General features: G+C 35.6%; 1 protein-coding gene across 1 annotated transcript in view; it reads left to right on the forward strand.

Annotated features, from left to right (window-relative positions):
- Positions 1-15,634, forward strand: part of LOC122814297 — a 780,122-nt gene extending 764,488 nt beyond the window's left edge. Inside the window, exons 58-59 of the mRNA XM_044086885.1 lie at positions 9,091-9,148; positions 15,254-15,634. Of these exons, the coding sequence (XP_043942820.1) occupies positions 9,091-9,125 (35 nt within the window). The 3' untranslated portion in view covers positions 9,126-9,148; positions 15,254-15,634. The remainder of the gene's footprint in view (positions 1-9,090; positions 9,149-15,253) is intronic.
- The last annotated feature ends 261 nt before the right edge of the window (positions 15,635-15,895 follow it).

Below are 15,895 nucleotides of genomic sequence, written 5' to 3' on the forward strand. Positions count from 1 at the left end.
TATGTTCATAAATCCTCCTCGATAATTTTCTGATGGTCTTACCACATGGACATGATACACATGTTGCAAGATAGAGCACACATTGTGAATTGCAGCCATATCTCTTTTTTGGCCTAAGATTTAAATTCAATGATGGAACAAACACCTGAGATGAAACACTGATGTACCAGCATTGCTTACACCTCCTACACTTGTAGGTGCTAAATGTATTGCCTGTGGACAAAAATTTGGGTCTATATTATATGCTCGAAGTTTTAAAACTTCGATGCTCATATGATCTACATCATATGAGCAAAGTTTTAAAACTTCAAACCTATAATAAAAATAAACAAAAACAAAAAAAACCTAGCTGAGCACTCTGAGCAGGGGGTTAAGCCCCCCTGCACCCCCCACATCCCTTGCTACTTAAATATACCAACTCTGAGATCGCACTACAGTGAAGTAAAGGGAAATATTCCCTACGGCGATCTCTGTTGAAACTTGCAAGCTTTCAAAAGTTCGCTCATATGGTGTCGACCATATGAGACTTGAACTTTTGAAAGTTCGTGCTTCTGATATACACCTGAAAATTCATATACATGGCTTTCCAACAAAGATTTAAGATTGTGCATCCTTTTGTAAGTAAAAAGTGAATGTTCACCCAAAGTGTTTAAAACCAGTAAAGTGGTGTAAAAGTGCTTACCAAAAAGACAAATAAACCAAAAAATAAGCACCCTGGTAGTCAGTCTCCAGTCCGTTTATTGTATAGAAAAAAATCAGTAAAGCGCTTTCATCAAACACAGTTGACTTCATCAGAAGAAAGGACTTTTCCTAAAAAGCAATTTAAATAGGTTTGAAACAACCATAATTGGTTAAAAAACAACCAATAAAAGCCACTAAATTAACATAAATCATGAATATTAATGTTTAAAATAATCAGAGTAGGAAAAACCATTAGGTCAATATTATTCACTGTCATATAAGTATAATATATATATATATATATATATATATATATATATATATATATATATATATATATATATATAATTCAGTTAAGATGCCAATAATCCCTGACATAGAATTCAGAAGCCTGCACAACAGTATTTTAAGAGGTGATCAAGAAAAATGGAAATTGGTTCAGTCTTATAATGTCCTGCTGCAACAATTGGCCAAAATGGAGGATTATTTAGGTCTTTGTGCACTTTAGGGATACCAAATTCGGAGGTGTCAAGATCTATGTTGCCTTGAATAACTAGGTCAAAGAGCATGCTGTCTACCACAGAAAAGCATCTCTTGATCTCATCAATAGTGAGCATAAAATTGAGAGCCGATAAAAATCCTGGACTCAATGAATCTGTCAATATGTTTATTATTAGCTCAGAAGCTTTAACAATTATTTTTATTTATTTTTTTATTATCATGCAGTTTGTTTAGTTTCATGCAGAGACACACTATAGTTAATATGTGACACTTTTTTACATTGTACCTTTAAGGAAACATTTTCCATTTATCTGTAGTGTTATTGGGTGTTCACAGTCATGAGCTTTTTGAAACCTGTTTTAAGTTACTTAGTTTATTTAAAAAAATGAAATTCTGAAGAAGATCTTTTTGTTGGTATTTAATTAAAGAATGAAAAGTGCTTAAATCTTAAACATTTCCTGAGATTCCTTCCTGGTGGATTGTTTGTAGAACTGTTTTTCTATTTGTGGGGAAATAGGACATATTGCAAAAAAAAGTGAATTGAAATGTTGTAAATGTAATAAAATTGGACATTTCTGGATGAATTGCAGTAAGGAAAAAGAAAAAGAAATGGGAGAAAATGAACAAAGAGAAGAAATTTAAGAAGTAGAACTAGAAGAAAGATTAGATGAAAAAAATAAAGAGGATCTAGAAGAAGGTTCTGAAATAAGTATGAATAAGACATAAACTGGGAAGTAGTAAAAGGGAAAAAAGAATTCTATTGGTAAAAGGGTAAAAGACAGAAAAAGAAAATTTAAAGAGGTAAGTGCAAAAGAAATAAGAAAGGAAATGAGCCAACATGAATGTATAGAGTTGAAGATTGGGGCTTGGTATAAGGTTAAGCTGTTTGACTCACAGACACAAAGTACAGGGTCTGATTTTCACCTTTGGAAAGGAAATTGAGTAGGCTTAGAATGGCCTATTAGGAAAGCTGGCCTAGCAATTAGCTATGAACTTATGAAACCATGAATCTAAAGAAAAGGAAAAGCAACAATTTTAGAGTACTTTCTGTAAATGTGGATAGTATTAAGAATATAGTAGAGTGGTATAATGCATGTGGTGTAGATGTAATTATATTAGAAGACACAAAGTGTTTAACAAATGAAGAAAGATAATCAAATCTCCTAACGATGAGGACATCCTACAAAAGGGCCTCACTGAGACAGATGCCTGGTGTCAAAGTCATGGCCTCAAGCTCAATTCCAAAAAGTGCATTGTCATCCCTTTTGGTAAAAACTCTGTACCCATGAACTACCACATAGGCAGTAGTCTAGTTAACACCAAAAATGTGATAAGAGACCTTGAGACACAGGTGGACAGTAGTCTCTCCTTTGATAATCACATCACCACAGTAGTCAGGAAATCCTCCTATGTGGCACACCTCATCACAAAAGTTTTCTCATCCAGGAAAAAATAGGTCATTGTTCTCCTCTACTCATCACTCATTAGACCCATTATACAGTACAATGCCCCTTTTGGTATGTACCTCACAAGACATCTACAACAACTGGAAAGGCCACAGAAATACCTCACAAAGAGGATTACCGGTCTCAAACATATGCCCTACGCAGACCGTCTCAAAAAACTCCAGCTTTACCCTGTCGCATATCGCCTACTCAAAGGCGATCTCTGCCTAACATACAAAGCTATGTCAAACCCAGAGCTGTTGGACATGCTCCATGTAAATAAATCTGAATCCCTCCGAGCTACACGCTCTAGAGAACTAAACCTTGTCACCACAATAAACAGAACATGCTGGAGGGATAGATTCCTGTCTCAGAGACTTCCCATACTCTGGAAAAAACTACCTATCTGTATCAAACAAAGCTCATTATTAGCACTCTTCAAGAAAAACTTGATGATTGAATGGGAGATGGGAAATTCACCCCGGGGATCACTTCTGTGGCTCTGCTTGACAGGGACATGGGAAAATAATTTTCTTGGGTAGCAAAAGCCAGGTTACCGTTTGGCTGGGCTTATATAGGCCCTAGGGCCAATAGCTTGGTACCTACCTATGAACCTATAAGATTACAAACAGAGAAACTATGGGGAGGAAAGCTTACCTGGAATATGGGAATGAAAGATGTTGTGAAATAGCTGCATTCTGTAGAAATACAGTAAAGATATTAGATGCAACTTTAGCAAAAATGGGAAGATTAACCATTGTAGATTTGAAATGGAAAGAACAAGCATACAGAATTATAACATTATATGCTTATACTAACTGTAAAGAAAGGAAAAGCTTATTTCATCAGATTTCAGACTTTGTAGTGATAACTATGAATATTATAATAACAGGAGACTTTAATTGTGATTGAAAAAGCAAGCATAAATAGAAAGGCAATTATATAAGATGTAAGTTAAAACTTTGGACAATAATTCATGGACTTACAAAAGGGGTATATATAGAACTGAAATACATTATTTTATAGTGTCAGAAGGTATAGTTATAGCAGAAGGGAAGGTAATTGAAACATGATTTTCTGATCATCTTGCAATGTGGTTGAGATAAAAGTAAACAAGGAATATATAAAATGAGCAAAGGAATAAAAAGGATAAATGAGAAATCATGGAATGAAGAAGGAAAGAAATTAGTAATACAGGTATAGAAAGATCATATTAACATTATAACATTTTATAAAAACTGGTATGAATGAATGGTGGATGATATTTAAAGAACACTATAAAACATGTTTTAACAGTGGCAATATGATGTGAGAAAAGTAGAGAAAGAAAAATACAAAAGAATATAAAATGATGCATTGAAAGATTTTAGAACATAATGATAGAAAGTACTTTGACAAAGAAAAAGAATTATATGAAATAAATCAAGAAAAAATACAAGAATTGTTATATAAGCAAAAATATTTTTAGAAGGAAAAGGAGAAGTATCAAGTTACTTAAGCAGATTAGTTAAGGAAGATGGTAGTGTAACGAGAGAAATAAAAACGATAAAAGGAGAAACAGAAATAACTCAGGAAAAGCGTATGAATAGTGTAGTACAATATGTTCAAGAAATGTTTAAAGAAAAGAGAAGGCAGTGAAAAAACATGGGAAGTAAAAAGATTAACAGAAAAAGGGAATAAAGAGGTGGAAAATTAGATTTCTTTAAATGAGCTACATAAAGTATTAAAACAAATAAATATAGATTTGGCTGCAGGCCCACATGGAATAGGGTGTGAAATGTATAACATTTTTAGGAATTGGCAAAAAATATTTTAAAGATTTTGAATGAATGGATAAATGAAGGTTTTACGTATAAAGAACTATGCAGTGGAATTCTTAAATTCAAATGGAAGAAGGAAGATAGAAGAGAATTAAAAAACTGGAGACCAGTAGTACTGAATAATAATGATTAAAACATCTTTATGAAAATAATACAAAAGAGATTTGAAACTAAAATGGGAAATATAATGAAAGATAGCATATATAGGATAAAGGGGAAGGGTTGTCAAAAATTATTAAGGATAGAGAAATTGTGGATGATAATATGAACAGAAAAGAAGAAGTGAAAATCATTATATGAGACCTTAATAAGGCATTTGACATAATTGGACATGAAATCTTATGGGTAATAATGAAAGAATATAAGTGAGAAACTTAGGAAATTATGTATGCCAGCTTACATTAATAATAAAGCAAATACTTGTAAATGGCTAGTTAAGCCATGAGGTAGATATGAAGAATGGTGTAAGACAGGGATGTCCAATGAGTTGTATACTATTTGCATTAGCTATGAACGTGATAGTATGTGAAATAAATTACAAAAAGAAGGAGGTGGGGTATATAACACCTGAAGGGTTAAGAATTTCAGTTCTGTTAATATATGCAGATGACATTATAATAATGACAAAAAACAAAATCTGGATAAAAGAAGTAATCTTCTTCTTTTGGCTTTTCCCAGTTAGGGGTCGCCACAGCGGATCACCTGTCTGCTCATAATTTTCACAAATGAGTGTCTAGAAATGAAGGGATGGCTTTAAATAAAGAGAAAAGTAAAGGTTTAGGAGATGTATTAAAGATCATGGGGGATACATTTCACAATGATTTAAATTTCTGTGTTAGGTATAAAATCTGGGAATAAAGATGCAAGTATATTTCAATGGGAAAAAAACAAAGAAATGAAGCAAACGTCTTTTCTGGAAAACATATAAATTATCATTCAGAAGAAGGCTTATTTGATAAATTCAGTACTGATGAAAAAAATAGCATATTTAGCAAGTGTATTTATGTTGCCAACATTATCTGAAAAGGAATTATTGCAGATATGTTTTAATGTATAAGGGGTTCTAGATTAAACCCAGTCAAAAGAGGAGTTTTGCATATAAATAAAGAAGGAGTAGGTTTCGGGTTAATTAATACAGTAATATACAATGCTTCATTAAATTTGTACAAAGTGTTAAAGTGGATAAATGAAAAAGATTAGAAACTGTATAAATACAAGTATGATAAATTTGGGGTATGGTAAAAGAAAGAGTAAAAGAGAAACGGGTGTATAAATGAAGAACTAAAATGTCAGCAAGAAAAATATTTTTGTGGAAAATAGAAATTGATGATATAGAAAAAGATATAAAAGTATGGTATAAGAATGTAATGATAAAACAATACTATGTGAAACTATGGCAAACTCTAATAGATGAAAAAAATAAAGCTATAAAAATAAGAAGCAAACGGTGAATCAGAAATTAGAATGCTGAGATTTTTTTTTCTTTTGTGGAAATTGGCAATAGATAACTTGCCAGTTAAAGGAAATATGCCATATAAAAAGAAAAGTGATTGAATATGTTTACATTATCAAGAAGAAACAATGGAACATGTGTTCTTGAAATGTAAAAGAGTAACAAAGTTTTGGGGAAACTATGTAAAGAAGAGATTTTTGAAGATATAAAAGAAGTGGATAAAATAAACATTAATTAATTGATTTGATTAAATATGGATATCATAGGAATAGAAGTAAAGACTAAGTTAAAAGAATAGATAAAAAATGTATTTGTTATATGGTTATAAACATGAAAAATATATGAAATTATGTTTAATGGTAAATGGATTTTAGCCACTATATTGAGTAAAATCAGATGGTGGTTATGGAAAAGGGAGTGGGGTCTGATAGGGATTAAAAATTTAGCATGGTTGTAAAGGAAATTATGAATATGTGTAAACAGATTTGTATATTTATATTATTGTACATATGTAAGTATTTGTAAATATGTAAATATTTTGTAAATAAGAGTTATTTCTGTATATAAATAAAGGACCCCTTCCCTTTTTGATAGGTGCCATGGGATTTTTACATCCACCTGAGTTACGACCAACACAGGCAGATGGGGCCTTGGTTTAATATTTCATACAAAGAATGACACACTCAAGAATGCAACACCTCCCTTATGCTGCACTGCAGTGTCAGTAATCCATCTACCTAGTGTGATAATATAACTCTCAGCCTTCTGCACCAAAGATGAGTGTGCTACCTGTTGTGCTACTGACACTGTTTACTCACTTCCACTCCTCACTGATATTCTTACTCACTTTCTACAATAGACCACTTACTGGAACCCATCAGCTGTCATCCCTTCAAATCCTTTTTTTTCCTTAGGGATGTGGGTTAAGAATAGTGGGTCCCACTAACAATATATTGTGAATCTGGAATATTTTTATTTTATTGTATGCTTAGCTGTTACCACCATACAGTGCCTCCTCACAGTGAAGTATTGGAAAGCACCCAACTAAGTATAATACTTGGGCATTCTTCACTTTAATAAGAAATGCTCATTGTTAGAGCCCCAACCACTCAGCACACCATCCTGTGTATTCTCAGTCTCCACCAGATATAAATGTGAGATATCCCATTCTTCCCCACAAAACTAGTAATGTTGAAATAATGAATATCCAAGCGGTACTGTAGGAACAGTGATAACTCCCCCTTCAGAGGACTGGTAATGTAGGAACAGTGGTGTATTCCTCCCAGGCAAGATGAATCCCCCCAGAGGGCTGCCATTATGAGAATAGTGATGTACCCTCCCAGGACTGGTAATGTGAGAATGCTGATGCATCTCCTCAAGGGACTAGCATGATAGAAACAGTGATGAATTTCACCTCCCCAGGAAATAATATTGTGGAGGCAGTGAAGAATTCCCCCCAGGAGACTGAAAATGTGGGAGTAATAATGAATCCCCCAGGGAACAGGTAATGTGGGAACAGTGATGAATTCCCCAGGGACACTAGTGATGTGGAAAGCAGTGATGAATTCCTCCACCCCAGGGGGTCTGGTATGTAGTAGCAGTGATGATTCCCACCCAGGGAGACTGGTAATGTGGGAACAATGATGAATACCCCAGGGGACTAGTAGTGTGGGAAAAGTGATGAATTTTTCCAAGGGGGACTGGTAATGTGCAGCAGTGATGAGTCCTCTATGGAAATGTGGGAACAGTGATGACTCTCTAGATTAGCAGTTAAGAGAGAGTGTGTGTGTGTGTGTGTGTGTGTGTGTGTGTGTGTGTGTGTGTGTGTGTGTGTGTGTGTGTGTGTGTGTGTGTGTGTGTCTGTGTGTACCCTCATAGACTTAAATTTCAACTGGGGGATCATTGTTGATTCACTGTAGGAAACGTTAATAGGTCAGTACAGAATGTACTGTCCTCCAAACAAATGGAAGGAGTGGGTGGGGTCATATTCCATACTGTAACTTTATTTTGCATGTTCAGCATGTTTGCAGTGTTGTAGTAGTGGACCTGTCCCCCATATTCTTTTTGGAAGTTGAGTTTCAGGGTTTGCCTTTGAATTTATTGTCTTTTCACTGTTCAGAAATGTATGACAAGATCAAAGAAAACGAATTATTAGCATCTTAGAAAAAAATGAAACACATCCCAAATTTGCAGACTACATAGCTACCTGTGATATGTTGTAGTGGGTCTACTTCAGTAGACTGATATTTCACTTACCTGACACTAAAATTTCTGAGATGAAAGGACCGACATGCTCAGAAGACCGACATCTGGAACACCAACTTTTCACGCAAGGTTAAGTAACCGCTTGGCCATCCTGTTGAACTTTGCCCCTTACCCCCTGCGGTAGTGCGATCTCAGAGTTGGTATATTTAGTTAGGGGGTGTGGTGGGTGAAGCCCCCCACATCGGTGGGTTTAGTTTTGTTTTGTTTAGTTTTTTTATTCGGGATGGCCAAGCGGTTACTTACCTTGTGTGAAAAGTCATTCTTCCGGATGTCATTGTTCTGAAGTTGTCAGTCCTTTCGTCTTGGCCAAGTGGGAGTCGGGTAAGTTAAACATCAGTCTACTGAAGTAGACCCATTGTAGTACAACCAAAATGATGAAGCAGTAATGTTTTTATGCTGCCCAGTGATATCAGTATTATTACTTTGTGGCACTGCCAAAATATTATAAAATAGGTTAAACACTTCTGCTCATTTCCTAAATTATTTCACTGTCACATAAATTTAAACGGTGAAAACTTACAAATACATTTTTATTCAGCTTATACCTTGCAAGAAATCAATGTATTGTTGTCATATTACATTTTGTTGTCATAATGAAAATCTGGTGTGTGATTGCACTACATCAAGCTGTAGCAGTAGTAATAGTGTGTGTGATTGTGTGGTGTGTGAGCATGCATGTGTTTGATACAATGCTACAACTTGTGGTGTAAGTGTGAAATGGAAGACCTGCATTTTAGGTGACTGTGAAAAGCCAGGCCTGCATTTTAGCTGTGTGACCAGTGTGCTCATTCCCTACTGCAAATATAGTACAGATAGCTGCACCCAGGTAGCCCACGGTGTATCAGTTATCATCATGTGTCTGACTGTGATGTTTAAATAACAAACAGGAAACATTTTAAGTGACAGCATTACATTTCTTCAGCAGCACAGAGAAGGAAGAAGAGAAGTGCCAAGAAGTAATCCCATAATATCATCTGGAGAAGGTACATTTTCAGCATTCTTCATATTTTTGCTACTTTATTAGATATGTATGGAAATGAATTTGGTGCAAAATGTAATGACTCGTTTTCTAATTGTACAGCATGACTAGCCATGGCATGTAAGTTGCATCAAGTTTGATCTGTCTGTCAGGGTATCACAGCAGTCTTCTTAATTTCTCTTTTGTCTTTATTTGATAATATTGTTTCTGTTTTGTTCTCAGCAACTAGTGTGCATATTTGTTTTAGTTTGTTTTTATATTTTGCTCCCTGCAGCCAGTGTGTTGACATACACAATAGCATACATGCTAATAAAACCAGAATATACAATTTCACAGCCATGAATTCGCAGCTCTTTAAATTAATTGCTTACTTGTTTTTAAAAGCACCACTTTAAAGCATATCTTCCTAGGAATTACATGAATATGGTATACCCTATGAATAGCTATGTTAACCAGCAAGGAAAGAACATTTTAATAATTTAGAAGGTCATTCCAGTACTAACACAAAAACATAGCATCCTAAAAGGCTAGTTTGTAAATGCTATTGTGGTACTGATTCAGAAAAGGCAGAGAAAGATTATACAATGCCTCCTCTAAAACGTGCACGCTGATTGGCCAGCCCAACCAGCGTGCCCGTTGTAAATCCCTCAATATACTAATGGAAAAAGGTCCGGTCGCCCTGACTTTTTCCGTTAGTATAAAACACTGTGTCGCTATGTTAAAAGAGTTTAACATAGCGACAGGTTTAAAAAGCAACGCAGATCTCCGTTGCTTTTTAAAGCTGTCTCGCTATGTTAAACTCCTTTAACATAGCGACACAGTGTAAAAGCAACGGAGATCTTGCGATCTCCGTTGCTTTAACCTGTCTCGCTATGTTAAATGAGTTTAACATAGCGAGACAGCTAAAATAAGCAACGGAGATCTCCGTTGCTTATTTTAAAGCTGTCTCATATGTTAAACCCATTTAACATAGCGAGACAGTAAAAAGCAACGGAGATCTTGCGTTCTCCGTTGCTTTTGCCCACAGCTCTGATGTACTGCGTAGGCATGCGCAGTACATCAGAACTGCCGCGGAACACCAGACGGCTGTGGAAGGGCAGCAAAGAGGCATTATACAATGCCATTATTTAAGAAAAGTAATTATTTATTTTCTTAAATAATGTCATTGTATAATAGCAATAACCCACTTCTGGGTGTGGGTAATGCTGGATTTACCCACGGTTGTCTTTGCTTACGCCAACCGTGGGTAAATCCAGCATTACCCACACCCAGGTGTGGGTTATTGCTATATTATCCTTTGAAACACGGAAGTATAAGTCAAGCAAGTATTTGATGCAAAGATCGTTGATAGAATACCAGTTAATTAATTGTCATATGACAACTACTCTGGCAACCTTTGTAAACCAGGATGTTTAAAGGAGTGATTAAACTTGCATTACTAATTTTTTTTAGTTTTTTTGTTAATGGTGGTGGTAGTGGCATTACAACAGCAGAGAAAACACTGAAATGAAGTAGTGCCACAGATTAAGCTACTTGAAAATGCAATGATGCCTTGACCCAATTGCTGATTGTTCTGGGATCTAATCTATAGAATTAATTTATGTTAAAGTTTGCCTTTTCTGCTATAACACTAACAACAGATGTATGGGAAATTGTATTCTTTGATGATAATAAAATTGGTTTAATATTATTATTAGTTTAAGGATTTCTGACCAGACCTTTTCAGTGGTGTATAACAAAAGTTATTCAATTTAACATTTCTAAATGCATACTTTTTCATTTTAGTAAGATAACCTTGTATGGCCTATTATTCATGGCTGGCATTAAGTAAAAATAAAGCCCTAGGCAAAAGCCTTCAAGATGCACCCTCTCCACTGATCAATATTCCTCCACCTGCACCCCTACCAGAGTCCATGGCACCTCCTCTGTTGTCCAACAGTTTTCCCCACACCCCCAACCAATTCTTCAGTAAGCCCAAGTATTCTAGTTTCCCCCATCCTGACCTGCCTATACCATCCAGATTGCTTCTTTCTTGTTTTATCACTTTATCTTACCCTCCTGATTTTTCCTTCATCCTTTCAATAAACTCTAACAGGACAAGACTGCACAGTAATAAAAGCAGAAATAGCTGAATTAAGCCTGATATCCACTTGACTTCCAGAATCCCTTGTGTTCTAGATGCTCTGAGGGTACAGTTTAGAGGGCTTTTTTTCCAACACTTTGATCAAATGATGTCCTGAGCAAAAACACGAATAAGTAAAGAAATTCAGTCTTATTTTCTTTTGAGAAATAAATAGGTTGTGCCGAGTCTCAAAGCTGAAACAATACTATTTCCCAATCAACTGAGAAGACAAATGCTTACAAGGATAAATTATCTCTAGGATATGTGCCTGCATCCCTAACCCCTTCCAAAAATGGTAGTTTCTGTACATTCTTCTGATACTATATTGGCATGAAGTTAAAAATGATAAATTGCCACCATCATATATTTCAAGTTGTTGCTGTCATGCATCTTCACAACATGTCTACTTATCACTGCCCCCAAAAGGCAGTTTCCTTCCATGTATCTGTGTGCTGACAGACTGGGACAATGGTGAAAGAATGGCCACAGTAACATATTTCAATTTGTTCCTATCAGACATTTTTATACAGCATGTCTCCTTATCCAAATTCCACCAAAACAATAGCTACCAGTATACATGTCTAATGTTTGACTGTGAATAAAAGAGAAAAAAAATAAAGTTTACAGTAATGTATTCCAGAGTGTTGCACCTAGACAATGCACTGCCACTAAACAAGCTATAGCGGTCTTCTGTACAAACCTCTCAGATCTGATTGTCAAACTTAAAAAAACAATAACCACAATGCTGCCAGCCAACAAAAGTTATAGTAACCTTGTTTACACAGCACTGATGTTTAAGTGAGAAAAAAGTAATAACTAAGAAAAATATATGGCCTCTATATTTATGCATCTAAATATTAGAAGAATGCATAAAAAATCTCTTGAGCTGCAGCCTTTTTTTTTAACTTTGAAAAATTTACTAATAATTTTTTTACAACTAGATATGAGTACATTAACTCAATGTACAAAACAAGGTCTATATTGTATAGATGAAACTTCAAAATCTCGAATGCTCATATGAGCGGAAATGCAGGAAATCTAAATCGGTTTTGTGGGGGGGCTGCGCCCCCCACACCCCCTGCTAAATATATATTCCAACTCCGAGATCACACGACAGTGAGGAAAGGGCAAATTTTCTGGTCTTCACTGTACCACAATCTCACAATAGCGATTACGAAGAATGCAATTTTCGACTTCTAAGCCGTTCGAGATTTTGATTTCCGTCGATCTAATAGGGACCCTACAAAACATATATATAATATAGTCAAAGAAGAATTATCCTAATCAAAAAAATGCTTTTTAAGTTTGGTATGCAATTTCAAACCATTTATTACTTTGTTTGTAGTATTACTGGCATGTTCAGTAAAAAGTATTGTTCAAATTATTCCATAAAAAAACACCACTGGATTTTTCTTTGGCATTCAGGAAGGAAAAGTCCAAAAATATTCTGTTGTCATGGTAAATCAGATATTTTATATACATACATATAGACATAGATATAGATATAGATATATATGCGTGTATTTAATTTATTCAGTCTTAAATTTAAATAATAATATTAGTTATACAGGTCTGGAGAATCAAGGGCTATATAGAATGTCAGCTGAATCATAAAAGTACACTACAAGTGCTCATGTGCTAGCAGCTTGTGACATACTTGCTCGTTGCCACTTGCCTTAATTGACAAGTGCCCTAACTCCCAATAGCCCATTCCTGGTTAACTGCATAGCCCTCCCACAACCCAACCCTACTGCATTGCATAGCCTTACCAGAGTCCTAAGCCTAAACGTAAAACACACATATGGGCCATCACTCTAACCACAGCACTCTCATAGCTTACCCTAAGGAACACAACCACTTACTATATGTAAAACTCGGGTCTATATTACGTAATCGAAAACCCGTATCATCGAACACCACAACACCGACACACATAGCCAGAATTGCAAATATGCCGAACCCCCTAAACTGCGAATTTTCAAATCTTGAACCATCATAGTCGGCCAAAACCACTGCACGCTACATACTACATACCCAAACATAATAAATAAAACACATACATACACTAACCAAACCCTACTTCTAACCCTACACTAAACCTTACATACATTACTGTCTACGCACTTACCTTAACCCACACCCTAACCCTAAGGTCCGTAACTATCGCACACCTACCCTACAGACATATACCCAAACAAAATAAATAATCCACACACATACAGTTAACAAAACCCTACATCTAACCATACACTAAACCTTACATACATTACCTATCTATGCACTTACCTTAACCCGCACCCTAACCCTAAGGTCTGTAACTATCGCACACTTACCTTACTGAGCTATACCGCAGACAGGCCAACCATGACATTTTGACATTTCGTGTTTCGCAGTTTTGATCGTTTGCCGTTACTGTAGTTTGCGCTATATGTGTCGGTCTTGTGGTGTTCGCTGAAATGGGATTTCGATCTCCTAATATAGAACTGTAAAACTCTATTCCCATTCCCTAAACCAACTTCTCTGATCACTCCCTAACTCTAAAACTCCCCTCTTGCTCCTTAAACCTAAAACTACCTTCCCACTCTCTAAACACTTCACCCACACCCTAAAGTTAAGGCACCCCTATCCCTAAATCTAAATCCCCCCTCCCAATCATTGCCTGAAGCCACTCCCTCCACATGGCTACTGGTCTTACCTTGCTTAAACCTGGTTACTGTGTTTGGGTGGGGAGATGCAGTTCCACTTTCTCTGCAGGGCTGACACACCTTGTCCAAACATGTATTTGTGTTTGAGCACAGGGCCTGGCTCTGTGAGCCATAAGACGCCTGCGTTACTGAGTGCAAGAAGGTGTTCTTCGAGTGTTTGGGACTCAGGGGGGTGTTCTTCGAGTGCTTGGGACTCAGGGGTTTGTAGCAGACCCAAATTATAACTGTGTTTTACACTTAGTTTTGTAGGTATTACAGTCACTGAATAGGATCATAATGGAAATCTAAAATCAAAAAGAGAATAAACTTAAAATGAAGCCCCTAGGTTAGTCCAATCAGGAGATAACTGACAACAATTGCAATGGAATTCAATAATGCCTACACTAAGTGTACACTGTTCTGAGTGAACAGACAACTCAAGCATAACTCACGCCATCTCCCTCCTTATTTTAGTTTTCGTACTGATTTTCTTGCAGTCTTAAATATTGAGGGGGATTCATAAAAGTTACCACAAAGTGTAGACTACATGTTCTTTCTGAGTGACTAGAAGGCACAAAAATTTGGTAGGGGTGTTCTTGAATGCAGATTGTGTACACTTGCTATAGGTATTATATATATATTTCATTACATTACATTTTCTGTAAAACACTGTTATGTTATGCTGCCTACTCTCTGGACTGATATTTTGTGTCTCACTACATGCAATGATTTCTTTCATTCGTGTAGCATACAAGCCTGATTTATAATTTTCTACTCAGATGCTTTTACTGCACCAGTGGTATCATAAATCATTAGTGGGCATAGCTTGTGGGAATTATTTACCACCCAGGATCAGTTTGAAATGGTCTGTATGGTGAGTGTCCTAGCCTGGTCAATAAATTTTAAATTAAAAATAAATAAATAAAATAAGGTTAAATAATGACTAAAATCTCCCCAGCCTCCCACACAAGATACATTCTCCGCATACCTCTGAGGCTTGATTGCGAGGAAAAATAAATTGTAAATTGTCCATAGATGTATATGCATTGTATGTGTTATATGTGTGATACATGTTGAATTCCACTAGCTGTTTTGTTCCATTTATCCAAAGAAGTCCATGCTGCTGAAATCATAGTCAATATTATCATGAAAGTATACAATGTATCATTACCTGACTGGTCGGATAAGTTACTGTGTGAATTTCAGTTCAATATGTCTGAACAATACTCTTGTTTCTGTATGTATGAAACTGTACAATATGGCTTTAGACTAATTAGTGCTGTTTCTGTTTTTTTTCTTACAGGAGTATACCCACAACTACTGTTCACCAGAACTGCCTTATAAAAATGCACTTCCACTTTGTAATTAAAACTGCTGCTTCATTTCATAGTTTTTAGAACTTGTATTTACACACTGCAAAATGAAGGAAACAAGATTAGCATATTATTAAAAAAGATATATAATTTTTTTCTTGTAAATGAAGTACTCTATTTTTGTGAAAAATAATAAATATGCATGTCGACATATACATTCCTTGTTACGCTTTTCTGCAGTATTTTCTTTCTAATGGCATATCAGTAAAACACTTACAGCAGTAATGTAAAATGTCTTGTAATTCTATTGATTTTTGCAACCAGTCATTGGGGTACTGGATTTCACAATAAAAAATATGTGCCTGGAAAAAGAGACTTTTATTTCATATATAACATTTGTTCCCATCGACTATTTATCGCTATCAACCAACTGTAAGTATTTTTACTTTGTTTATTTCTCAACAGGGACAGTAGTAATCTGGTCCTTCTCAAACTCCATTCAACCACAATCCATGATACAAAGAAAGAACATGCTTTTTTTTGGAAGGGGGGATAAAATCAAAATACCCTCAGAAAACCCACTCAGACACAGGAAGAACATATAAAACGTCAAACAGACAGTGAGTGAATGC

This window comes from Protopterus annectens, chromosome 10.part0 (assembly GCF_019279795.1).
Source record: "Protopterus annectens isolate FY-2018-M chromosome 10.part0, PAN1.0, whole genome shotgun sequence".
In the NCBI taxonomy this organism is placed as follows: domain Eukaryota; kingdom Metazoa; phylum Chordata; order Ceratodontiformes; family Protopteridae; genus Protopterus; species Protopterus annectens.